We start from the raw sequence: 27,594 nt of genomic DNA, 5'->3' as shown, positions 1-27,594 counted from the left end.
AATCTTTCCCAATGACTCTGTGAAGCAGCAGATTTTGTGCCAGTTGCTTTTGCTGTTCCGGCAGCAGGATAATGATTTGCCAGCTGTAAATGGCACAACAAACTGACACTGCTGATTAATACGGTAACAGTTTAATACAGCAGTTGGCTCAGCGCTGTCTCTAGTGAAGCAGAGAAACCACAGTGCATGATAATGCTGGGAAAGACATTGACCATTAGCCTCTTACATGTCAGAAACTTGAGCCATTCCGAATATTTTAACACATTTATGGCAGTCGTTACGGTTGCATGGTATTGCTGTTACTACTATTATAAGTGCCTTACAGTTAGCTTGACCTCTCACTCTCATGCTGGGAGAACAGAAAGTCATGTAGAATTACATAGACTCAATTTTATCCAAATAATCCAAATGTTTAAAAAGTATTTCCTTTTTCTCTGTAATAATAAAACAGTAGATTGTACTTTATCCAAACTAAGATATAATTAATCCTTATTGGAAGCAAAACCAGCCTATTTGGGTTATTTAATGTTTAAATGATTTTCTAGTAGACTTAAGGTATGAAGATTCAAATTAATAAAAGATCCTTTATCCAGAAAACCCCAGATCCTGAACATTCTGGATATCAGGTCCCATACCTGTGCTTTGAGGGGCAGATTTATCAAGGGTCGAATTTCGAAGTGATAAATACTTCGTAATTCGACCATCGAATGGCTTTACTTCGACTTCGAATATAAATACTCTAGAAGGTCCCCATAGGCTAACATAGCACTTTGGCAGGTTTAATTTGGCGAAGTATTGAAGTCGAAGTTTTTTTAAAGAGACAGTACTTCGATTATCGAATGGTCGAATATTCAAATTATTTTACTTCGAGTCAAAGTTGTAGTATCCTATTCGATGGTCAAAGTATCCAAAAAATTACTTTGAATTTCGAATTTTTTTACTTCGAAATTCCTTCGAATTCACTTCAACCCTTGATAGATCTGCCCCTAAAACTATCAATTTCTTTATTATAGCAAAATTACTTATTTGATGAGCTGTGTGCTGACCTATATGTTAGATATTAATACAATGTAAGCCAAGCACTGCAGCTAGGGTTGCCACCTGGCCGGTAAAAATGATGGTTGATCCCAATGTTATAAATAGGGAAAAAAGATAAATCGATAGGAAGGCCGGTATTTTTTACCGTAAAAGGTGGCAACCCTAATTGCAGCTACCAAATAACTAGAAATGCAGCAGCGATTGGTTGTCATCACAGGTTCCTACTTGTTCCATGGTTGTGGCACTCAGTATTTGTAAGGTCCATTTTTACGTTAACTTTTAGTATGTTATAGAATGTTCCATTCTAAACAACTTTTAAATTGGTTCTTCATTGTTTATTTTGTATAGTTTTTTCTAATTAATTGCAGCTTGCAAATGCGGAGTCACTGACCCCATTATTGCCACTTTTTATTACTCATCTTTCTATTCACATTCCAGTCTCTTATTCAAATCAGTGCATGGTTGCTAGAGTATTTTGGACCCTACCAACCAGATGGCTGAAATTGCAAACTGGAGAACTGCTGAATAAAAAGCCAAATAACCCAAAAACCAAAAATAATAAAAAATTAAAACCATTGCAATTTGCCTTAGAATGTCACTCTCTGTCATACTAAAAGTTAATTTAAAGGAGAACAGCCCCTTTAAATAATGCAATATCTTTTTCTATTCTTCAGTTTTATTTCAGGCTTCAGTGCAGGCATCCAGGGAATTTGTTTAATTTCGGATGGATCAGAGGAAAGAGATGAAACTAAATCCTTAGCTGGCAATCGACAGGCAGGAGCCCATAGCCATTTGCCTTTGTTGTTTATTAAGTGCTGCGCTGCTTTCTCTTTCATATGCAAGAATGGCAGATTAAAGGACAAGTACAAATATGTGGATGAATAATCATTCTGATGGCTGTATAACCCATCCAGGATAGCCTTCTGTATTATTTGCTCTTTAATTCACTGAGCAATATAGATATTTGTTTTGACAATTTCTGGAGTTATTTATAACTTTCAGAATTTAGATTATTGTGGTTCAAATTTCCTGAAGAAGCTGGTTATAGAATAATAGAAGGCTCTAAATGAGACTGATGAAAAATTATGAGATTATAGCAAAATAGACTATATTGTAGATTATACATTTCTCCATGACCCATACTGTGAAATATATCCTTATAAATGGTACATCAGAAGGCATCACTTATGAATTAAAGTGACATGCACTCAGTAAGTCTCATTTTTCAACATTGGTCAAATTTGCCGATGGGCGGTAACCATAGCAACGATTGGCTTTTTTTCCCCGCCAGCTACGGGTAAAAAATAAATGCAACAATAACCCCAAATCCTTGTCTTCCACCACGACTTGGTGTATACCTAGCTTCCATGTTGCTTTTCACATTACATTTATTAATCACATTTGTTAATTTGCTGCTCAACACCCCAATTTATTCTAATCACTCTACAGGCAAAACATCCTGCATGGAACTTATAGTTTTATATCAATTAGTAGCATCAGCTAACAGAGTTGTACTGTGCCAGTCTCAAAGCTATTTATAAAACACAAAAAACAAAGGATGTGCCCGTGTGGTTCTCCATTAACACTGGGCCATGTTGAAAATATTTAATTTATCACCTCTATTTGTAATCTAACTTTCAGCCAGCTCCTTCTTCAGGTACCAATAGTAAGTTCAAATCAATATTTTGTAGCAGTAGTTGCTTAAGCAAATGCTGAGTAGATCACATCCACCGCCATCGCAAGATCTATGTTTCTGATCACCTCCTTATGGAAGGCAATTGCATTTGGCTGTATGTATTACTCATAACCACTATACTAACACATATGCTGAGTGCTGTAATTTGGGATATATGCCAATATTTTAGACCCACAGATGCCCTAATGCTAAGTCTACATGTTGATTGAGCTCAGGCTCACAGAAATTCACTTAGAGATGCTTTCTTTGCTGCTTACCACCTAGTTTTTTTTACCATAATATTTTATTTTGTGGTCAGCTGGTTGTGTACATTTCAGTTACTCTTATTAACACAACCCCCTGCAGACCCATTTTTAACCTTGATTTTACCCAATTAGACTGAGCAGATCTGGTGCACATATTGCCATTGACTGTAGCTCTGTAAATCAAGTGAGTATATCTCTAAAATTCAGCCTCTGGTTACATGGGAGGCTTTTGTTAAGATCACATTGAGCTTTTAAGTTGTTCATGATCATTACTAAGTGTGTTTGTCTTACATTTTTTACAAGACTCCTAAAACATGTGGCCAAGTACTTCAATTGTGTAAAAGGATTAGCAATAAAATCTCATAAATGAAACTGGTTGGCCCCCTAGCGCACCTTATGATCTGCCAGCTGGGCAATGTCCAAGTGCAGGGACTCAGGAAATTACATTTAAACTTGCTTTGTATTGCTTATGAGTGGCAGATTCCTTCCATTTCAGACTGAATAATAACGTGGGCCAAGAGCATAAACAGAAGATATTTTCCCAACAATCAGTGGGATACCCAGCTGGGCTGACGATAAAGGCAGTATTTTCTCAACACTCTCCAATGGGATTTGCCACACACGACTCTTGGTACAATTGCTATTGTGATGGTGTTTGTTTTTTGTTTTTTGGCAGCATGTGTAAAATAAGAAATAAAGGCACGATTCCAATAACTGCAAATACAGGAAATGATGAAGAACTTGGCCGACTTCAGCAATGGAACGTTCATTAGATTTCACTTTTTGCATATTAACAAAAGCAACGTTAGACAAAGTTGGCCTCTGTTATGCAATAATGTGTAAGACATTTTGTACATTTGTTTTCTCTTTTCCAGAACATCGACATCACAAATTTTAGCAGTAGCTGGAGTGATGGCTTGGCGTTCTGCGCCCTTCTGCACACGTACCTACCTGCACATATTCCCTACCAGGAGCTCAACAGCCAAGATAAGGTACAATCTGCTATATGCCTTGATTTCCTTTTGTTCCTTTTATTTTATGCAGAGACTTTCATGAAGTAGAAAGAATCTCACAAAGCAAAAAGTAGTTTCATCTGACTCAATTCTTCTAGTAAAAATGTTCTTAAAAAAAAGAGCTTGGGGCAGGGCCTTCTTATACTGCTTTGTTCTTAGATTATTGATTTATTCGCTGACTTTTTTTTATAATGCAGAGGTCCTGTAACAATTGCTGGTAGCACTTCAGCACCCTGAGCACAATAAATGATTGGGGCATGTAATATTGATGTTATATCTGTAGATTCGATTAGAATTGGCCTAAGAGCTGTATTGGATGAATGAATTAGCATAAACACTTGACAGAAATTGTCCCTTCCCAGAGGCTTTTGTCCCCACTGTTACTATAGGCACCATCTCTCCCTACTATACCTGCTATCCCACAGTCACACTCCCTTCCCAGAGACTATTATCCCCACTGCTACTATAGGCAACATCTCTCCCTACTATACCTGCTATCCCACAGTCACACTCCCTTCCCAGAGACTATTATCCCCACTGCTACTATAGGCACCATCTCTCCCTACTATACCTGCTATCCCACAGTCACACTCCCTTCTCAGAGACTATTATCCCCACTGCTACTATAGGCACCATCTCTCCCTACTATACCTGCTATCCCACAGTCACACTCCCTTCCCAGAGACTATTATCCACTGTTACTATAGGCACCATCTCTCCCTACTATACCTGCTATCCCACAGTCACACTCCCTTCCCAGAGACTATTATCCCCAGTGCTACTATAGGCACCATCTCTCCCTACTATACCTGCTATCCCACAGCCACACTCCCTTCCCAGAGACTATTATCCACTGTTACTATAGGCACCATCTCTCCCTACTATACCTGCTATCCCACAGTCACACTCCCTTCCCAGAGACTATAATCCCACTTTTACTATAGGCACCATCTCTCCCTACTATACCTGCTATCCCACAGTCACACTCCCTTCCCAGAGACTATTATCCTACTGCTACTATAGGCACCATCTTTCCCTACTATTCTTGCTATCCCACAGCCACTGGGCCCTCCTTATCTCTTGTATTGGTTATTGGTTTTCCTGTATGTACACCCATTTATTGTACAACATTGTGGAATATGTTGGCATTTTATAAATACTTGTAATTATGAATAATAATTATTATAAATCCCCTAGGCATTTTGGTATATTGCCTTATAACATTGTACTGATCGGCAAATTAATCAATTGCTTCACTCGTCCAGTTACAAACCAGAAAGTTTGCTGTTATATATTTTAAGTTAAGGTCTTACTTAAACTCAAACTATTGAGGCTGGGCATAGTTGCAATCAATGTTGGCTTTTTGGAAATATGTCTTAGAGTCTGGATAAGCAAAATTCACAAGTAAAACTTTCTTTTAGATACAGGACATAAAGCAATCGCCCTGGTTTGGCAACAACCACTGGTTTGGAAAAAAACACTTCTAGCAAGAATTCTGATTTCTAACATCATGTCTTAGTATCCCTTTCGTCATCATTCCCCTGTACCATGTGAGGTGCAATCTCTTAGTTCAGATATGGGACATCTGCAGCTTTTAGATATTGTATTATAATACATAAGAGCCATGAATACCCTGTAAATTAAATCTGTATAAACAGTGTTTAGTGATGTCATTGGTTATAATTGGATCTTAGTGATGTCATTTCTGTCACATGACGCTCTGAAACTTGTGTATTATAATAAATAAAGTACACACTGTTGCAAAATATCAGGACATTATAAGTCACATCGGAGTTCCATGACCTGTATAAAAAACACACTGCCTTCAGCCTCGTGCTTTTATATGGTCATGAAACTCCTCTGTAACTTATAATATCCTTATATTTTACAATAGGGGGTACTTTTTTCGCTATATAACTTCTTGTCTCAATATCCTGTTGATGGAATTCTGGGAGTAGCATTACAACTAATCGAGGGCTGCAGTTTGTCCGTCCCTGTCCTAGTACAGGTATGAGACCTGTTATCCAGAATGCTCGGGACCTGGGGTTTTTAGGATAACGGATCTTTCCATAATTTTGATCTTTATACCTTAAGTCTACTAAAAATCATTTGAAGGAACACGTTACTTCTCCTGAACAATGTAGGTCTCTATAATAAGATATTGCATGAAACAGCTCCTATGTAAAACCCTGCTTCATGTAAATAAACCATTTTCATAATAATACACTTTTCTAGTAGTATGTGCCATTGGGTAATCATAAATAGAAAATTGCCATTTTAAAAAATAAGGGCTTCCCCTGGGATCGTAGGATTCACTGTGCACACAAACAAACCAAACATGTTAGGTCACAGGAACCAATTAACAGACAGAGTTCTGTCTTTTGCTTCCTCACTTCTTCCTGTTACAGTTAGAGTTGAAGTATTTCTGGTCAGGTGATCTCAGAGGCAGCACAGATAGAGTCACGAAATGGTGGTTTAAGGCAAGAGATGTAAAAGGGCAATATTTACTTAAATATATATTCCAATTTGGTAAGATTTTTTAATATGCCACTTAATATTATATAAACTATCTGTTGCTTAAATATTCCTTTTGGAGGTAAAGTTTTCCTTTAAGTTTTAAATAAAGCAAATAGGATTGTCCACCAATAAGAATTAATTATATCTTAGTTGGGATCATGTTCACTGTACAAGGTGCCGCTTTTTTCCATTTTCCATTTGGGAACGCGTTTGCCATTAGGACTTAACTATGAATTTGATGTCACCTGCTATATCTGAATATGAGTAGAGACCTGCTTTAAGCGTTTGGAAATATCTTTATTGGAGTATTTTTAACAGAATGAAATAGTGAAGGCTTTTATAGCCAATAATATGTGCAAAGTGGTTGATGTAAACGGCTTTGATGTTTTTGATAATTATATATTTTTAATATATAATAATCTAATTAGTACTGTTAAAATTAAAATAAAACTTGAACTTATAATATATGATACAAAGGATAAGATACGAATGCCCTACAAAAGCAATTTTGGGACTGTATAAAGGAATTAGGGTTAATCCCCTTCGATTCTTCATTGGTTTTAAGAAAAAATGGGAGGGATTACCAGGGTTTCAATTCTGTGTGGAACATGCTGTTAACATGCCAAAGGGTACAAAACACGTAAGGTGGGCCATGTGGGGTCAGTAGGTATCTAACTTTTAGGGGCACATTTACTAAGCTCGAGTGAAGGATTTGAAGTAAAAAAAAAATCGAAGTTTTTTTTGGGGGTACTTCGACCATCGAATAGGCTACTACGACCTTTGATTTTGATTCGAACGATTCGAACTAAAAATCATTCAACTATTCGACCATTCGATAGTCGAAGTGCTGTCTCTTTAAAAAAAACTTCGACTACCTACTACAATGTACAATGTTAGCCTATGGGGACCTTTACTTTACTTCCCCATTACTTTTCTAAGGTTTTTTTGATCAAAGGAAAATCCTTCGATCGATTGATCGATTAAAATCCTTCGATTGATCGATTAAAATCCTTTGATCGATCGATTAAAATCCTTCGAATCGTTCGATCGATTCGAACGATTTTTCCTTCGATTGTTCGATCGTAGGATTTGCGGTAAATCCTACGAATTCGATATTCGAATTCGTAGGATTTTACCTCGAGGGTCGAATTCGAGGGTTTATTAACCCTCGATATTCGACCCTTTGTAAGTGTGCCCCTAAATGTGAATACTAATAAATAATTTGTTTTTACTAAAGAAAAACATTGGGACATATATCTTTTGAAATAAATTCTTTTGCAAGGTGCCGCTTTGTCATTATAGAGAAAAGGGAAATATGTTTTAAAATTTGGAATTATTTGATTAAAATGGAGTGTATATCTTTCCTGTAATTGGGAACTTACTATATAATATATTTCTGGACAACAGATCCTATACCTATACTTGATAAAAATGTATTTTTACACACTAAAATGATCTTGTATTAGTGTTGTAAAATAATGACATTTTTACGGGATATTAGGAAATTTGTAGTGTATTGTGGAAACAAGTTCATTGTTTCAAAAATACAAAACTGACCGATTAAGAAATAATTTCACTGCTCATTACTAATCCTTCTGTCCTCATTACCAAGAACCTCTTGACCTTTCAGAAATCAAATGTTTCCTCTTCTATCAATATCTTTATTTCTAAGTAATATGCATTGTGTAAGCTTTCAGGAGCCAAATGGGAAAGGAAAACCATTTGCTCTCTGAGCTTTAAAGCATAGGAACAAATAAAGTAACCCATATTTTAAACAAATCTGTTATTTAATAATAGGCCGAGATGGGATTTTAGATTTTCTCTGCTCAGATGGCGAGACACCTTTTCATTTTTTAATAAAGTTGTGCCCACAGGCCCGTACCTGTGTGATTAAACGCTTAATGGAAATGAAACACAATATCTGCCCTGAAGGATATGTTCTTCAGATCTAATATTCTCATTACCTGGCTTTCTGCCGTGCACATTCTCAGCCTTTGTTTCAGATGATTTATTTATAGGTTATTTTGTGGTACAGATAGAGAGACTAAATAAACCGATTTCGCGGAGTGTTAAAAGGATCAAAGCTGATAGCATTGCCAGACACATAAATGTTAAGCATTTTCTACATACCCAAGATATGGCACTCCAGCTGGTCTTAAACTACAACTCCCAGAATCCTCCCAACCCACATATGTTTTATCAAACTGTAAGATGTGCATTGAAATCTGTCAGGCTCCAGTTGCACTCTATTCAGGACATTAGCTTCTACTATAGCTCATAGCATCAGTATGCAGCATTCCCCTTGTTCTAATTAGGGAATTGGAATCCCCTGGCCCCTTGGCAAAAACGGTTCTGGGCCCCATAATGTCCATAATTGTATCCCCAATATTATAATAAAGTTTATAGCCAGGCCACATCTCCCCCAGACACACAGTCATGATGTTTGCTGTTTTCTTTTTTCCGACACCAGTTTTAAGTTTTTTCTTTAGAAGAAAACAAAGAATCTATATAAGCTTTAAAACTTACTCCATCCCGGGGTCTGAGGATGCCTTCTGGGTAATATACAAAAGGGGTCTTTTACAGGTCTCCGGAAGCATTAAGGGTCCTTTTAATACTCATCTAACAAGCACTGCACCCTGCTCCCTGCTGAGAGAAGCAGAGTAAAGTGTAGGTCAGTAAGGGGCCCCAGGCAGTGAGGGGCACCATTGCAGCCTGTGCCTCCTGCCAATCCGACCTGGGTGTCTGAATGACTTGCAAGTCAAAGGGCATAAAAAGGGGATTCCTAAATTCCTAAGTTCCTTCTTTGTTCCACCCACCCCTTTAGATAGAGCACTACCTAATGCAGGCAGTGCTCTATTCAAGGGGCTAGCAGCAGATCTCTGGAGCTTTAAAGATCTGTAGCTATTCAGCAAGAGCCTATTGAGGCCTTTTCTTTTTTTTTTTTTTGCACACTGCATTCTGCAAAATGATAAATGGCCCCTAGTGTCTTTTTATAGCAAAATAAGTGTGAGTCTCTCTCTCTCTATACATCCACTTTCTGCAGACAAGATATTTCACAGTTGGATCTTGCTGCGAGTAAGTGTTTTGAAAATGGGGCAATAGTGATGGGCGAAATTTGCGAAACAGCAAAAAATTCGCAAAAAAAAAGTTAAACTCGAAAATTGACGCCCACGTTGTCCGAATAGTGTTGATGAGCAGCGATCTTGACATGAGTGACTTTTCGAACACGCACCAAAATTTTTTGCAGGAGTTTTGCAAATGTATTCCCGCAAGTGAAACGCAAAATTCGACCCCAATGGCCAATATCTTTTTATATTTATGTTAGGGATCTGCTGTGCATGATTCTTTCAGTTCTGCACCACCTCTACTTGTTTAAGATCACAGTAAAACATCATTTGATGTGTTCAGATATTGTATTGCCCATGAGGTTGAACTAATCCATACCAATCTATCTGCCAGCTGTTAGGTTCCATTTTTCTCTCTTAATCAAACTAAGGATTGTCTCTTTCTGGATATGTTGAAATGATGGCTTACAGTTGTGTTCTTGCCAGGTGTACGCGCTATAATATTTTATATCTGGTGGAGCAGAATTGTGTCAAAATAATTCTTCTTTTCCTATACACTGTGTCCATGCTAAGTATAGCAAACAACAAGTCTCTCCGCTATTGCTATTAGATATTAGAATTGCTACGTATCTATTTGCATGTATGAAATACAGTACAGGTATAGGATCTGTTATCCAGAAAGCTCCAAATTACTGGACGGTTGTCTCCCATTTTAATTAAATAATTCAAAATTTGAATATTTTTGAAAATGTGGTATTTCCTTTTTCTCTGTAATAATACAGTATCTTACAGTACAATAAAACAGTACCTTGTACATGATCCCAACTAATGTATAATGAATCCTTATTGAAAGCAAAACAATCCTATTGGGTTTCTTTAATGTTTAACTGATTTTTAACACACTTAAGGTATGAATTTCAAAATTACGGGAAGACCCCTTATCTGAGCTTTCTGGATAACAGGTCCCATACCTGTATATTCAGTGACACAATGTGTGCACATTGCACATGCCGGTAAAAATGTTTGATCCCAATGTTAATAATAAGGAAAAAAGATAAATATATAGGAAGGCCGGTATTTTTTTCCAGAAACGGTGGCAACCCTACCTGTAAATGTATTCGGGCCATATTTGAGTATGGTAGGCTTCTCTTGATTTTTCCATTGCTCTTAATAAGTGCATGTATGGGACCTGTTATTCAGAATGCGAAAAATTCACCAGCGTGACGTTATTTCAGTACTTCGCCGATTTACTAACAGTCGCAGACGTAACTTCGCTAGTGAAAGAGACTGATGCTGGGGCTTATTCACACTCAATTGCCAGGCAAAGTTGCGCTCTGGCAAAGGGACATAACTGCACAAATTCACTAAGATGCGCATTTTAATGAACGTTACCTCTTGCACCAGACTTGCCTTCACCACCTCAGACCAGGGGAAGTGCAATAGAGTAGATAGGACTTCCTAAAAATTTTGTTGAAAATTTTTCTAAGTCCCAAAAAACGCTGGCGTCTTTTCCTTTTTTCAGGGTGATAGGCTGCAAAAGAGCGTAACATTTTTTTGTGGTAACCGGCTTCCCCCTGACATTTCCTAACAAATGGCACATAAACTATACACTGGGCTCATGTGTAGGGTATTATAACAACTCTATTTTCTTTTATTAAGCTTCCCTGGGCTTGTGTAATGTAATGTATTTGCTGCAACATATACGTCCATTCAACTTTAACTTCCCGCCATATGCAAATAAGCCAACACTAGCGCAACTTCGCTCTGCTTGCCGAATTAACGCTAGCGCAACTTCGCCAGCATTCGGCACCCTGGACGCAACTTCGTATGTGTGAATTAGCGTTGTCTGAGCGGATTTTCACCTGGCGATGTGTGGCAAATTTTCGCTGCTTAGGAAATTTACCCCTTGTTATTTTATATTATGTTTCTCTGTCTTAAAGTTTTGGATTGTTCTTCATTCATTCTTGCACCGAAAATGAGCTTGATCCTGTAACTGTCATGCGCAGATCAGGTATTTTTTATAATAAATCTTATCCTTACAATGCCCTGAGAGTGTATGTAGTAGTAGCACAATGATTCAGCTACTGGGTCACAATGACTGGGCCGATGAATCATTCCGGTGAAACAATTTGAATAACATCTGTAGTTGTCCAAGGCAGCTATAATAATGTGCTAGTGGATTCCATTACTAATATGGAGCAGCCCCAGCCTTGTGTCAGTGCACCACAGCTCTTGTAAATATAATTTCCAACATGGGTTCATGTATTACTCAGGCCAGCCACAACTATGTTTCACAATGCTATTGTAGTCATTAATAAGTGTTTTGTTATTACAACAGCCGGAAACCCTGGGTCTTTTTTTCTTTTGTGTGTCTGTAGTTTATAACAATGAAAGCGGATGAATGTAAAGTGGTGGAATTACCCTTAACACCACCCATCTTGCTGGTTACCTAATCAGTAATTATTGCAGATATGTATGGTGCTTATGGCTGATTTCCTTTCCATTTGAGTATGCAATAGCATTCCTTTGTGTAATTGTGTGTAACAAGTAGAGTTTACTTACACTGGACTGCTTCCTTTGTTCCACCTCTTAAGCCACTGTTACAGGGGAGCTACAGGTAAGGTTTGGAACTTCACCAAGAGAAGAAATCACTTCTGGTTGAAATGGCCTGGATGAAAGGCAACCTGTGGCAGTGTTAACTCATGTTGTTGCTATTTTTGTAGCAGCAAATATACAACACAAAAACAATCCACCATGGTTCTGTGTCAGGGTGCCGAAAGCTGATCCCCATTACTAAACATATTGATTCAATAGCTTTGGATCATGAGATGTGGCCAATGTGTGCAGAAATAAAATCAGCTATGATTATTTTATATATATAGGCAAAAGATGAAAAATACGTGTTCCCTATAATAAAGGTCAAACTAGGTCTCTATATAATCTTTATCTACTTGCACACGAGCAAAGGGCCATGCCCTTAGATTTGTGCACTTTTTTGCAATAAACACATACTCCATGCCCTATTTACTTGCCGGCAGTTTTTCCTTTAGTTAATTTCTTTTGCTGGCCTCTGTAGCTAATGGCAGCTGCCATGACCCCCCCCCCCTTTTGATTGATAGTTTTCATTTACTGCATGCAAACCCCCCGAAATAAACGCTAGATGAGGCACATGTAGTAAACCTGTTGTTTTCCTTCTAGAGAGCATGGCCTGCCGTGTTTATATTGTTAGCGAGATTATGGTGGCCTTTAGAACATTAATTAATGTGGTGTCAACGTAAAGGTGACAATTGTTGATTGAACATTCTACAGGGTAAAAAGTGTAGACTCTACACATTTGCCAACGTTTAACTGTTGTTTCACAATAAGATCCTTCGTATAATGTACAGAACACTCCCTCTGTGTTTGTAGAGTATAGTTTGCCTTTAGTATGATGCCAAGAGTAGACTGCTTGTTGATTTCATAAAAACAAATTGATGTAATTGTATGGGACCTGTTATTCAGAATGCTTGGGGCCTGGGGCTTTCTGGATAAAAGATCTTTCCTTAATTTGGATCTTCATACCTTAAGTCTACAAATAAATCATGTAAACACTAAATACACCCAATAGGCTGGTTTTGCTTCCAATAAGGATTCATTTTATCTTAGTTTGGATCAAGTACATTGTACTGTTTTATTATTACAGAGAAAAAAGTAATCATGCTAAAAAAATTGGATAAAAATCTATGGGCTAGACACATTTACCGGGGTCACCTATATATAGTACTATATAAAACAAACAAGGGAAAGTTGTGCTCACCACAATTTTTAAAACCATTAGGCGGGGGTGCAATTAGGCTGTGACCACAAAATACATATAGACAAATACAAGAGTCCTCTGCACTCAACCCATTATCAATATATTTAAGACATAGACATTTTGTGCATACTGCTACTAAAAAATGCCTTACCCTTTAAACAAAACACGGGGATTGTTTGTCCATATATTGCAATATATTTAAGCTGGCCAACTACATCAAAGTCATCCCATATCTGGTCAGTCCTACGTTCAATTTTCATCCGATTCATTAAGAATTCAATTGCTTAATTATACATTTTACAAAGGGACTAAGTTTTACCTGCAACTTACTAGCTGCTTTCAAAGTAAAACTCCCAAACTTGGCTGCCCTTTTTTTAGACACCAGTGGGATCACCTGACTATAGCTGGGAAGGGTGGGAGCTACAACATGGAGCTGGTCACTGCTCCTGTATAAATATAACAAACAAGGGAAAGTTGTGCTCACCACAATTTTTAAAAACATTAGGCGGTGGTGCAATGAGGCTGTGACCACAAAATACATATAGACAAATACAAGAGTCCTCTGCACTCAACCCATTATCAATATATTTAAGACAGATTGATAATGGGTTGAGTGCAGAGGACCTCTGGATGACTTTGACGTAGTTGGCCAGCTTAAATATATTTAATATATATTTAAATATATTTTTTAGTAGCAGTATGTACAAAATGTCTCTGTCTTAAATATATTGATAATGGTTGAGTGCAGAGGACCTCTTCTATTTGTCTATAGTACTATATATGTATACTATAATAAAGTATGTGCAGTTAGGCCACATTGGGTATGTCACCTTGTTAATTGATAGAGCTGTTTCCAAGTGTCTCCCTAGCTGTACTACCTCCACCACCAAGTCTGGGATTTCATCTGTAGATGAACCCTTTGGGCAACTTGATGCAACATTTAAACCCAATCTATCCTCATCAATTGTGACTAGTGTAACTACAAGACAGGACTGGGCTAGAATTCAGAGTATTACATTTGTTCCTTTCAACCTGCCAAATACTTCAGTTATAACCTCTTGTTTATTCAGATGTTGGGACATTAGTATATTGATGACATATCTACAAAAAATTGAAGAATGGAAAACATATTCCCAGTGCCGAAATCCAATACAGGGAATGATCAGAGATGTACATTTGGGTCATTTTCTTGTTCTGGCCTGAAGTAAATAAGGCTTGGCCTTTTTATCAATATCTCATATTTGTGTAGATCAAAGAGGGCATTTCCCTGAGCCATAGGAATGTGTGGCCCGGCCCAGGCTCAGGCAGGACCAAGTAATGTTTAACCTGCGGTGCTTATTAAAATATTCATGTCTTATAAGGATACTTTTTCATTCCTTATGCAAGCATGCAGTTAACATTTTCTGTACATACAAAAATAACTATTACCCATATGTTTTACTGAAGGTTTCCTAAAATGAAGTCCTGTTTATACAATAAAGTATATTTGTCCCTTAATAACTTAATAAGGTTATACCTACATCTAGAATGTACACTCAATGCAGCCAAGCTCATAAACTCTCCTGCTTCTCTCCTCCCTTCTTGTCTTTCTTGGGTTCCAACAAAATGGTGCTCTTTTCTATTCTATTAACATTTTATTTGTTTATTTTAGTTGTTTCTCTCCCTCAATCTACAGTCCATCATTTTCCCCTCATGAGCTCTGCTCAGTCATACATAAATAACATTCTTCCTACTTGCCCTGTGTATGGTATCTCTCTATCCCCTAAAATCAGACAATTTTTATGGGAAACACTTTCTAAAGGACACTAATGGAATGTTATTGAAAGTTGCACACTAAATTAATGCACCTGCTCTTTCCCCTTTTCTTCCTGTCTAGTTGCTCACATGCAGGGGCGGATCAATTTATATAAAGGCCCATGGTGGTTCCCCAGTCCCCCTAGCTGTGCCCCTGATCAGCCTCAGGTTCACCCCTTTTCAACCCCCCCCCTTTTTTCATGCACTTGGGCACACTGGAAACCATGGGCTCTGGGCAAACACCTAGATTGCTTTTGTGGTAATACACCGTTGCCCTCGAGCCATTTAAAATATGTGTACAAAGAAGAAATCCAGTTTAAGGTTTTTAGTGGTGCAGATTGTGCAATATATTTCATTGGAAATTGAGCTCATAACTAAGCCTTTTTAAATTATACAGCATGGGCTGCATAAAAAAATACTTGAATTAATAGAAAGTGAAAGTGAATGCATGACTGGCCAGACCAGAGAGGATTGTGCCACTGTTAAATATTTTGTGATAGATGGACAAGCATTTTATGTTTTATTTAAAGTGGAGGGCGTTTTTAAGTGTTTTATTTTTCTAATAATGTCTTCATTTCCTTTGATACGTTCAGGGCTGCCTCTAGGGTGTTTCAGGGGGTACCACAGGAGACATAAAAGTGCAATTTGCTGGTCATAGTTTGCGGGAGAGTGGGTGTGGATTGTGGGTGTGTTTAGTGTCGATTGTGGGTAGGTTTTTCATATAATGGGTGTGGCTGGGGTGGATCAGGGGCATGACAATGCCTCCATGAGTATTTTGTTTTTTTATTAGAGCCCCATTCTACAGGTCCATTTGCCCAGGGTCACGGGTGACATAACCGTTAATATTTTGGTCTCCATTGGAGGGGAGAGCATTGCTAACTTAGTAGTATGGGGAGCTATTTTTCCTGCTAGTGACCCTGAATATGGTCCTAAAATGGATCCTGTCATCGGAAAACATGTTTTTTTTCAAAATGAATCAGTTAATAGTGCTACTCCAGCAGAATTCTGCACTAAAATCCATTTCTCAAAAGAGCAAACAGATTTTTTTATATTCAATTTTGAAATCTGACATGGGGCTAGACATTTTGTCAATTTCCCAGCTGCCCCCAGTCATGTGACTTGTGCCTGCACTTTAGGAGAGAAATGCTTTCTGGCAGGCTGCTGTTTTTCCTTCTCAATGTAACTGAATGTGTCTCAGTGAGACGTGTTTTTAATATTGAGTGCTGTTCTTAGATCTACCAGGCAGCTGTTATCTTGTGTTAGAGAGCTGCTATCTGGTTACCTTCCCATTGTTCTTTTGTTTGGCTGCTGGGGGAAAAAAGGGAGGGGGTGATATCACTCTAACTTGCAGTAAAGAGTGATTGAAGTTTATCAGAGCACAAGTCACATGACTTGGGGCAGCTGGGAAATTGACAATATGTCTAGCCCCATGTCAGATTTCAAAATTGAATATAAAAAAATCTGTTTGCTCTTTTGAGAAATGGATTTCAGTGCAGAATTCTGCTGGAGCAGCACTATCAACTGTTTCATTTTGAATTTTTTTTTTTCCCCATGACAATATCCCTTTAATACATTGATATAGGTGAGTTCAAAGCATCTAATTTTTTTGCTAGTATTAAAGGACCATAGTACCAGCACTGTACATTGTTTGCTTCTAGTTGGCTCTCTGATATATTTTTAAGTGTGGCACCGGAGTACCAGCAACCAGCACACAAAGGGTTCATTTTAAAGCACACAAAAAAAGAGTAGCACAAACACATAGTTCATTGGCTTCAGGTATGGAACTTCTAATCTTAGTAATACATTAGTCAGAAGCTGCGGGGGTAATAAAACATTTTGTTTCTGTTAAGATGAACATCACTGGGTTGATACAAATAAAAGCATCACAGTAGCTCAGAGACTCGCTTGGAAACACTGATCGCTCTATCAAGTGCCTCAAGGGAGCTACAATATTCCCATAAATACCTTCCACACAAAAGCTCCAAGCCACTAATCAATATTCTATTAACGTTACCCCGGTGTCAGGTAACCAGTACTGCCATTTGCCAGTGGCTTCTGCATCTCTGTAGTTATGTTGTAATGTGATATTTTGCACATTTTTTAACACCATACGAGTGCTTCCATCAATACTTATCCTCCATACTCGTATCAAAACACCAGTTAATTGTGTTTTTCTAAATATGATGCATGATGAAAACTTACAGGGCACAAAGTGCAAGCGAGCGCTCTATGATTTATAATAGGGATGGTCCCTCAGTTTCCTGTAGCTACAGTACTTGCAATATAAGGATTTTATTGGGTTGCTGGCAGTTGTAGTCCAGCAATGTCTAAAGGGCCTCAACGTACTCAGTTGATACCATCAGTGCCCATGACAAAAACACAACTAGATCAAATACAGGAGAACATTTAATGAAATAAAACAATGACGTATAATAAAGGAATAAATAATATATTTCACTTTTTGATTTGCAGAAAAGAAATTTAATGCTGGCATTTCAGGCGGCTGAAAGTGTTGGAATCAAAACCAGTCTGGTAAGTATGCACTTTATTGCTTTTCTACTAAACATAGCAATTATTGCCCCAGTTGTATAAAGTTTATCGCATAGTCCCATGATGCACTTCTCTTCATGGTGGATGTGTGCCAGTATTGGGGAAATGGCCTTGGCAAATATAGCTCCAGTTTACTGCCCTGTGCAGATGTGCGTCCCATATCCTTGCAGGTCAGTTCTCAATGTACCTGGCACCATTGCTTTGATTTGCACACAGGCTTGACTTTGTCTTTATATTCTTTGCATAAATGCCAAAATTGCTCCAGTGTCTCATTTATGCAAAATATATGTGTAATATAAATTATCCAAGTCAAACCCTGAGTTTATGGACTTCAGTTCTCAGGCAGTTTTTTTCTACCCTACTTTATGTCTTCCCCACACTGATTCTAATATTCAGTAGAAAGAGACATGCTTGTCGTATCTTCACCTCTTGACAGAACCTTTCTATAGTGCTGCCATTTGTATACCCCACTGTTGGATTTCATTTCTATGTAGCCTGTCTCTAATCAGGAATTAACAGTATCACACGCTAACATTCTGTATGATGACATAACATAGCAGTTTGTGTTGAGGTTCAGCAAAAACTCCACACTAGAACAGCACTATCTACTGACAACTACTACACATTGAGGATCAGCATATAAAGGCTCAGAGCACAATACAATATTGCAGAACTGCATTTTGTGGTGTACGGTTACTAATGTGCAACAGGTATCACATCACACAATATTACCTAATACCATAAAACAGGGGTCCCCAACCTTCTTTACCCGTGAGCCATATTTAAAAGAAAAAAAAAAAGAGTTGGAGAGCAAAAAAGTTCATTAGGTGCAAAATATGGGATAGGATTGGCAATTGGTAGCTTCTATGGGCACTTGCAGCTTACAGGAGGCTCTGTTTGGCAATACATCAATTAAAACTTGCCTTCAAGCCATGAATTCAAAAAGAAGCACCTGCTTTGAGGACACTGGGAGCAACATCCAAGGGGTTGGTGAGTAACCTTGCTCATGAGCCACTGGTTGGGGATCACTGCCATAAAGTGATACATGGTAGTTGTAGAGCAGTGATCCTCAAATAGTGGCTCCTGAGCAACATGCTGATGACCATCACCTTCCAGCAGTTTTAAAGCTTAAGGCTTGGCAGTAAAAAAGCAAGAGTTTACTTCCCAAAAGAGCTTCTAGAAGCTGGCCGTCCACATTGCAGTGAATCAGAGATCTCCTGGGTAACCCTCAGAACATTTTACATGATTGTGTGGCTTCCCAACACCCTTTACATTCAAATGGGGCTCATGGGTAAAAAGGCTCTAGACTGATTCCTGATACACATTTAGACTGAATGAATAAGTTTTTCAAGTTGGGATTTCCTCAGATATTGTCATATAACCAAAGGAATGTAATGAATGATGGTGTTTTTTTTACTGATCTGTTGTGGGCAGATGAATCACTGCTCCGAGGAGTCTGTGCCAGGGTTTAACGTTAGATCTTTAAGCACCGTTGCTATAACAGAAAATATGTACAGCTGAGACCTGTGGGCAGAAGGGAAAGTTTTTAACTGTGTGTCTATTTTTAGAGGTATGGAAATAGAGCAGAAATGCAATGGTGCTGAGCAGTCAGAAGAATGAGTGATACTTGGGTTAAGGCCAACAGAAAGTGTATGAGTGAGGACTATACATCAGTGTTGTATGTGGTTGTTTTACTGTACATAAAAAATTTAGAATACACAAGAATGCACACAAATAATCCCACTATAAAGTTGTGCTTCCCTGTGCAGCCATCGCTCCTGATAATCTAACTACTTGAGGGTCCAGTTTTTGGATGAGGTTACCTTGTCAGAGCAATCATGTCTACCAATGACATGAGCACACACAAATATGCATATAAATAAGACTCCCATTTCTGAATAACCTATATCATTATGTTTATAAAATAAATTAAAAAATCTTACCGAAACTAAAGGGCATTCAGTAAGATCAATATAGAACTTCTATAAAGAGACCCTAATTTCTTTATGGCTAAAGATGTTGAGATTTTTAAAACATCCGATCGTCATTGTGAGACCACGATTATCTTGGAACGATCGTACGATCAACTAAAAAGACAAATTTGCCAGGAAAACAAAGGGGAGCTGCCTGCTTGGCCCTGCAAACATAGTTAGATTGCACTTGGACCGACAAAGATTTTTTTCACCCGATAATTTCGAAGGATTGGTCGGACTTCGCTAAAATCGGTTGTTCGGCAAGAGAAATCTTTGCATCTATGGGGACCTTTACACCAGTGATCCCCCCAACCAGTGGCTTGTGAGCAACATGGTCTTAAAGCAGGTGCTTATTTTTGAATTCCAGGCTTGGGGGCACATTTTAGTTGCATAAAAACTGTATGTACTGCTAAGCAGAGCCTCCTGTAGGCTGCCAGTCCGCATAGGGGCTCCCAGTCCGCATAGGACCCAATCTCAACCCTTATTTGGTATCTCCGGGACATTACTTGTGTTACTCCCCAACTCTTTTTACATTTTAATGTGGCTCACAATAAAAAAGTTTGGGGACCCCTGGCTTGCATCATAAACTCAGGTATAAATTGGATGCCTATGATGTTTCCACAGACATAAAGTTGTTCATTAGTGCTGCTGTCCTTCTACAATAATATAAGTCTGTAACACAATACAGAAAAGGTGTTTCATAATCATTTCCCCATAACCACATCTCTGTTTGCTGCTTCTAAAATTTCAGGACTCTAAACAATACTGGGTGGGAGCATTTGGGCACAGTTTATAACCAGGCAGATAAATTAACATAATCCTGTTGAATCAAAATTTGGCGACCTGCAGCCCTCCTGTTATTGTTCTTGCTTATATCTGCTGCCCAATAACTGTTAATGAGCCCTTTAAAGGAGCAGTAGCACCAAAAAATGAATGTGTATTAAAGTAATGCGAATATAATATACAGATTGCCTTGCACTGGTACAACTGGTGTGTTTGTTTCAGAAACTCTACTATAGTTTATATAAACAATCTGCTGTGTAGCCATGGGGGCAGCCATTCAAAGCTGAAAAAGGAGAAAAGGCACAGGTTGCACAGCAGATAACAGATAAGCTCTGTAATACACAATAGGATTACACAATTGGAACTTAACTGGTATCTACTGTGTATCCACCGCTTGAATGGCTGCCACCATGGATTCACAGCAGCTTGTTATATATAAACTATAGTAGTGTTTCTATAGTACCTTGTCATGCCATAGTTTGCATTCTCGCTTAGTAGGGTTCTTTGGGAGTAGAATCCTTGCCATGCACAGACCAACTTTAACTGCCAACCCTAGGCCAAGTCAACAACTAATGATGGCCTACTGAAAACATTTTGAGAGATATTTTATACAAATATGAATAAAGCTGACTATACATATAAAGATATGCTTGATGGGGGAGGTTGACAAATTAGCACATCTTTATCAGTTTGACCACCCAGGTCTGTCAAAATATGTTTCATTGTTTGGGTGGATATCCCCTTTAATAAATAGCTGGAAAGCCTAACCAACCATCCAGAAGTCCTGGTCTTGCTGCTTCTCCCCTTAGTACAGATCCGAACCACTTTCTGGAATAACTGCTGTCCTGATACTGATGGTACTGTACACCCAGAAGACTATCCAAACATAATTTGGATAATTAATTACATTACCTCCATTTGTTATTCTTGTTTGCTCTTTCTTTGAGAAGCTAATGAGATTATTTGAGTTAGGTTAGTATGACAAATGCATAATAGTATTAATGTACTGGAGTCTTGCCCGGGAAAGGAAAACTGGAAATCAGTAACGTCATAGGGATTTTTACATTCAGTAAGATGGGAAGTGGCTACCAGTAGGTAACATGATTGATTGCCGCAGTTTTACCCCTGAGGGCCAAGGTGATCACAACTCCCCCATGTGTTATAGCTCTTTTTTTCTCATGTTTCTTATGCTTTAGTGTGTGAGGACTTCTTTAATTTGTAGTGTAAGGAAAGAGCTGCCCAGTAATTGCTTCCAGAGAACACTTGAACAGGTCAGTGACCTTAGAAACCATGAAGCATTTGGGTGTGATCTGCAGGGTATTACATCAACTTTTAAAAACACTCTGCCAGTGAGGGAGGTGGTACTACCTACTGGGTGAGCCTTATACTGGCAGCTAGTGATTTTGGTAAAGGGGAGTTGGCAGCTCCAGTAGGGTCATCTTGAGCATATTGGGAATCTTGTACTTCACAAGTCATGGTTTTGAGTTGGACTGGAGAAAACTACAGTGGAGTGATACAAGCACAACGTGGTTAATGTGATGTCTGGAGAAGGTGCTTGTGAATAAGCAGTAGAAGGGGAATCTCATTGTAGGGTGATATGCAATATTCCCATGAAAAAAACACATCAATTGTACAGCAAACCAAGTCAAATGTTTGGAACGTTCTGCCTATAAAATATGAGCTGCATTTTGTCTTTTCAGGGCTTGTACTGTTACATGACTCAGGAATAAACCACAACATACTGAAAAGGAAGTGTGAGCAGAGCCGTGGCTTTAGCTACCTACATTGCCTTATATTACAGCCTTATGGCTCATAAGAAAATTATATATATAGATATATAAATATTTAATTAAAGAACCTATATTTATATATGTGGGTTAAGTACTAGTTAAGCTAGTTCTCCCTTCTAACAGTTTAGAAAGCACTGCAATTCATGCATACTATAGGCCATACCTCCCAACTGTCCCATTTTTAGAGGGACAGTCCCTCTTTTGACAGCTCAACCCGCAGTCCCTCGTTTGTACTGGAAAATCACTTTTTTTTCTCTGCACTGAACAGCCAGAAAAAGAAACAAAGTTTCTAACTTTATTGGCTTTTGGCAGAGAGCCCAGAACAGCCACAGCTTCAGATAAGATAATTTTGTAACAATTTTGAGATAAGCAAATAAGTAATTGTAACAATATAAGATAACAGGTCCCTTGAGAAGTTAGACTCACAGCTTAAAGGGCAATTCACCTTCATTAGCAAAACTGTAATAACTGGAAAAAAAAACACAGAAATATGTTCAAACTTTCATAACCTGACAAATTTTGTAAAATTAACACGGTAATTAGGGGGTGTGGCCACACAAAAATGGGTGTGGTCAAAAAAATGGTCGGCCTCTTATTTCCAAAATGTTGGGAGGTATGCTATAGGCCCCATACTATAAGCACCCTGGGATAAGTGAAGAGTTAATATTTTTTATACATATTTATATATAATACACATGAGCCATAAATATCCTAGAAATTAAATCCTTATAAACAGTGCTTAGTGATGTCATCAGTTATAATCGGAGCTTAGTGATGTCATTTCTGTCACATGACTCACTGAAACTTGTGTATTACAATAAATAAAGTACCCCCTGTTGCAAAATATGAGGATATTAGTCACCTTGTAGTTCCATGACCTGTATAAATGCTTTGTGTTTTTATATGGTCATAGCACTCCTTGGTAAATTATAATATCCTTATGTTTTACAAGAGGGGGTACTTTTTTCACTATATAAATTATGGAACAGGGCACAGTCCTGCTCTCCTATGGTTCTAATGCCACTTGCAAAACATATACAGATGGGCTGTTTGGGCCTCAGTGTACCTGAAATGCCTGGGAGTATTTCCATTTTCAGTCCAGACCTGTTATCCAGAATGCTTGGCACCTGGGGTTTACAGGATGTGATATTTCTGTAATTTGGATCTTCATACTTTGTCTGCCAAAAAATCAATTAAACATTAATAAAACCCAATAGGATTGTTTTGCCTCTAATAAGGATTAATTATATCTCAGTTGAGATCAAGTACAAGGTAATGTTTTATTATTACAGAGAAAAAGGAAATAATTTTTAAAAATGTGAATTATTCGATTGACATGGAGACTATGGGAGACGGCCTTCCCATAATCCGGAGCTTTCTGGATAATGGATCCCAATCTTGTAAAATAAAAAAATGCAGTAGTGTAGCTACGTCTGATCATATAATCCATGGTTAGTCATTATGTGATTATTCTATTCTGCTTTCCTTTCGGCCAAATGCTTCCCTTGTGGCATAAACGTGTCCTGTGGTGATTGGGCAGATTACAAAATTGAGTGATCTGTACAGGGTCGGACTGGGCCGGCTAACACCCATGTCTTTTGGCCACACCCGGTCCCTGCACTCCCTCTCTTTACCTCCTTCCCTGACCCCGGTCTCGCTGACGCACCATAAAATGTGCACGTGGGGGGGGGGTTGTTTCAGCATCCGACTTTACGGCTGGGGGGCCATGGGGTTGGTGTGGGGGGCCCCTGATGCTGCAGGCCCTGGGTAGTGATGTGCAGGCCAGCCTCATACCCGTGGGATCCACGGGTTTACCCTTTGTTTACGCTTTGTGGCAGATGGGTGCGTGTTGAGCTCTTCTGCTGCTCTCCCCCACCCGACACCAGCAAATGCCGGCTTCCGACTTCCGGGTTTGTCTTTTATAGACGCTGCGCCTGCTTGACCTGCCCTTTTTGTGACATCATCGGTGGGGACAGGCAGCGAGGGTCTATAAAAGCAACCCGGGAGGTCGGGTAGGGCTTGATCTGTACATCAGAGTTGGTATCATATTCTCCACAATATCATTCATTTACCTTTTTCTTTTTTCCAGGAGCTTAATGAGATGATGTTCACAGACCGGCCGGACTGGCAGTGCGTGATGAACTACGTGGCACAGATTTACAAGTACTTTGAAACCTAGACGATGATTGGACAAAATCTGACATTAGCAAGGAAGCACACATTCACTTTATTGCCCAGGCCTGTCTCATTCGGCGCAAGACTGGAGACCCCTCTTTGCCTGAAACACGGCACCCCTATCACTAATGGGGGATTCGCAGGAAGTGGACATGAATAAAACTGCACTAAAACCTGCCGACTATACAAAGTGCAGTAACTATTCCGCTTGCTGATAACTATCACTATGACTTAATAGCTAACAACATGTAGTCTTGTTGCTGTTTAGTTTACTACAGCCATTGACCATATCCTTCTTCCTCCTGGAGTCCTATAGTGTGAAAGATGGGGGGTTTGTGTGTTCCTGTGACCTGCCAAATAGAAAACTGGTTTTTCAACAAATAATGAACTTCTTGACTCTACAAGCAAGAGCGTTGGGGATACACCAAGAACAGTCATTATATATTGTCTGCCAGGGATGCAAACCTTTGTTTCTGCTCATTTTCTGTAACACATGATAACACATGAACATCATAAAATGCCTGGTCTTATCTTGGTGGGTGTAAATTAAGATATGAAATCCCATGACGCACAAAGAACCAGCAGCCAACAGAAATGCATTTGTGATATGAAGGGGTGTAGTTAAATGCACTAATCATAAAATACTGTACAGTACGTATGGCAACAATCCCATGGATTTAATATAGCAAACAACTGCAAATTTGTAAACTTCGGCATGTGCAGATGGAAACACTACGATTAAAAATAATGGTATAATACCTTCATCAGGCGTTGTCTATAATTAAAGGCAGAGGGATGAGTATTGTTACATTTTTGTCATTCCTGTCAATGGTACAGTTATGGGAGCTGTTATCCAGAATGCTTGGGACCTGGGTATTTCTGGATATTGGATCTTTCTGTAATTTGGATCATCATACCTTTAGGGCTGAACACCACGAATGATTGCTGTTGGATTCATCGCGCTGAAACAGAACGCAGGTGACACGTCGGAGGCTAATATAATGGGACTGAGAAATATCGCAGGTGCAAACTAGACACAACAGGACTGATGAAGACGCAGCATGTAGCGTTCATATCTGAAACATGTAATTTGTAATACCTGCGATTTTTCTATCACTCCCATTATATTCGGGCCCCGCCGGCGTTTTGTTGCAGCGCAATGGATCCGACAGCAATCGTTCGTGGAGTTCAGCCCTAAATCTGCTAGAAAATCATTTAAACATTAAATTAACGCAATAGCTTTGCCTTCAATAAGGATTAATTATATCTTAGTTGGGATCAAGTACAAGCTACTGTTTTATTATTACAGAGAAAAAGGAAATCTCTTTTAAAAATCTGGATTATTTGAATAAAATGGAGTCTATGGGCGATGGCCTTTCTGTAATTCTGAGCTTTCTGGATAATGGGGTTTCCCATACTTGTATATGAAAAGATACCTGCTGGTAGAACTGTTGTTGGATGAAATGATTCCAAAAATAATACTGGTTTATATGCAGATATTAGTGTACATTGAAAAGGATCTTGTCACCCACATACAGATTCACTTTCTTCTGCCTAAACATTTTTAATTAATAATAAACAAGGCATCGATATAATGTATTCATTCTAAAAGACCATAAATATAAAGAAAATACTGGATTGCCAAGATCTTCATTCCCTGGTTGTCCATTCTCGGACAAAAAGTCACGTGATTTCTCTCCCCGCCCCTAATATGCATATTCGGCCGAATCCCGAACCGAATCCTGAATTCAAAATGAAGAATTGGTTGATTAAATCAGGTTCTATGGAAATCGCTTTTTGGGGCTTTGTGGATACAAAATCTACAAGATAGAATTACTATGTCTTCAGCTGTGTGTATATGCGGACTATTAAACAAATGACATGAGGACTAAATGTGGGTACCCCAAAACCTGGATGCAGGATAAGTTAATGAGTGACATTGGTGAGACACACAGGATTTTAATGAGTTTAGGCCATTTTTTTATTTGTTAGAAAATGGCTCCAGTGTTAAATGCGAGACTGTTATTCTGAGAAATACTTGTGGATGAGTCTATTTCTACCCTGTGAAACAGAGCCTGTATATTGGTCTTACTGATTGTGAAACTAACTGTGGGCAGATTTGTTCTAGGCTTCTGCTCACTGTGCTGTGTTTCGCTTTGTGACCCTGACTTGAGACCAGCGTAGATCTCATAATGAAACCAAATGTGCTGAAACCACTTTCACACCTGAGGTTCACTCCCTATGAACAAACATAGAACAGAATTGCACTGAAACCAATGGAATTTCATATACACAATTCTAAAGCTGAATAATTACTCAAATTGGTACCACGGGAGAGGGTTATTGGACAGGCAACTCCTACTGCCTGCCATTTAAACATTCGATTCATTATGAAAAAGGATCCAGTTATCTTTAAATCATCTCAATGAATTAAATTGTAGACAGGAAGATGAATAGGAGAGGGTCTTAATTGCAGAATAAATAATACGTTGTAAAAACAATAATGATAGGGAATAATCCAAAGACCGGAGATCACCGAGGTAAAAGGAATAATCCAAGTTTATTATTTATATAATAAACATACACGAGCTCCGTGGGTTCTGATACACAAGTAGGTCAGAACTGAGAAACAAAAGATTGACCACACATTATATACCCTTCAGGAGAGGAACTTCAATGGGAAAAGGCCTCTCTAGGGAGAAAAGGGAGTATTGCCAAGTATCTATCATAGTGTCTCAGTGTACAATTATCTAGTGTTAGCTAGCTATGTGAACGAGAAGGGAGTAACATAGTGGGAGAGCTTCAAGGCCAGGGCACCTGCTAGAAGCAAAAGGATAACATAACATACTACTGATAAGGACCTTCTCAGATGGCACACTGTCTCCTGGGTAGTCTTGAAACAGTTCATAGAAGGGCCCCATGGGCACTTTGAAACTGCTCAGTCTACCTTGGAGGGGGGCTTAGGAATGCGAGGGGCCATCTAGGGCCTGCAAGACTTTTCCTTCCACAATCCCCCGTTTTGTCAGTTCTTCTGACAACCATAATACAAAACAAACAATTAAACATAGCATACCTTATAAATGCAATGCATACAACCTATATGAGAATACATCTGGTATATAATGTTCATACACTGTGGTGGTTCATTGAAGTCAATTT

At 38.6% G+C, this 27,594-nt stretch overlaps 1 protein-coding gene across 3 annotated transcripts in view; it reads left to right on the top strand.

Moving 5' to 3' along the window:
• specc1.L (sperm antigen with calponin homology and coiled-coil domains 1 L homeolog) overlaps positions 1-25,199 on the top strand; it is a 223,348-nt gene extending 198,149 nt beyond the window's left edge. For 2 of the 3 annotated variants that reach the window (XM_018246074.1, XM_018246075.2), the window contains 3 exons: positions 3,855-3,971; positions 17,637-17,696; positions 24,350-25,199. In XM_018246074.1, the coding sequence (XP_018101563.1) occupies positions 3,855-3,971; positions 17,637-17,696; positions 24,350-24,439 (267 nt within the window). In that variant the 3' untranslated portion in view covers positions 24,440-25,199. Of the gene's footprint in view, positions 1-3,854; positions 3,972-5,413; positions 5,583-17,636; positions 17,697-24,349 lie in introns of those variants that run through there. The other variant, XM_041581666.1, reaches the window with a different exon arrangement.
• Positions 25,200-27,594: the final 2,395 nt, after the last annotated feature.

Source organism: Xenopus laevis, chromosome 2L, assembly GCF_017654675.1.
Source record: "Xenopus laevis strain J_2021 chromosome 2L, Xenopus_laevis_v10.1, whole genome shotgun sequence".
Taxonomy (NCBI): Eukaryota; Metazoa; Chordata; class Amphibia; order Anura; family Pipidae; genus Xenopus; species Xenopus laevis.
The sequence above is the reverse complement of the archived record's forward strand: the minus strand, read 5'-3'. Positions and strand labels throughout refer to the sequence as shown.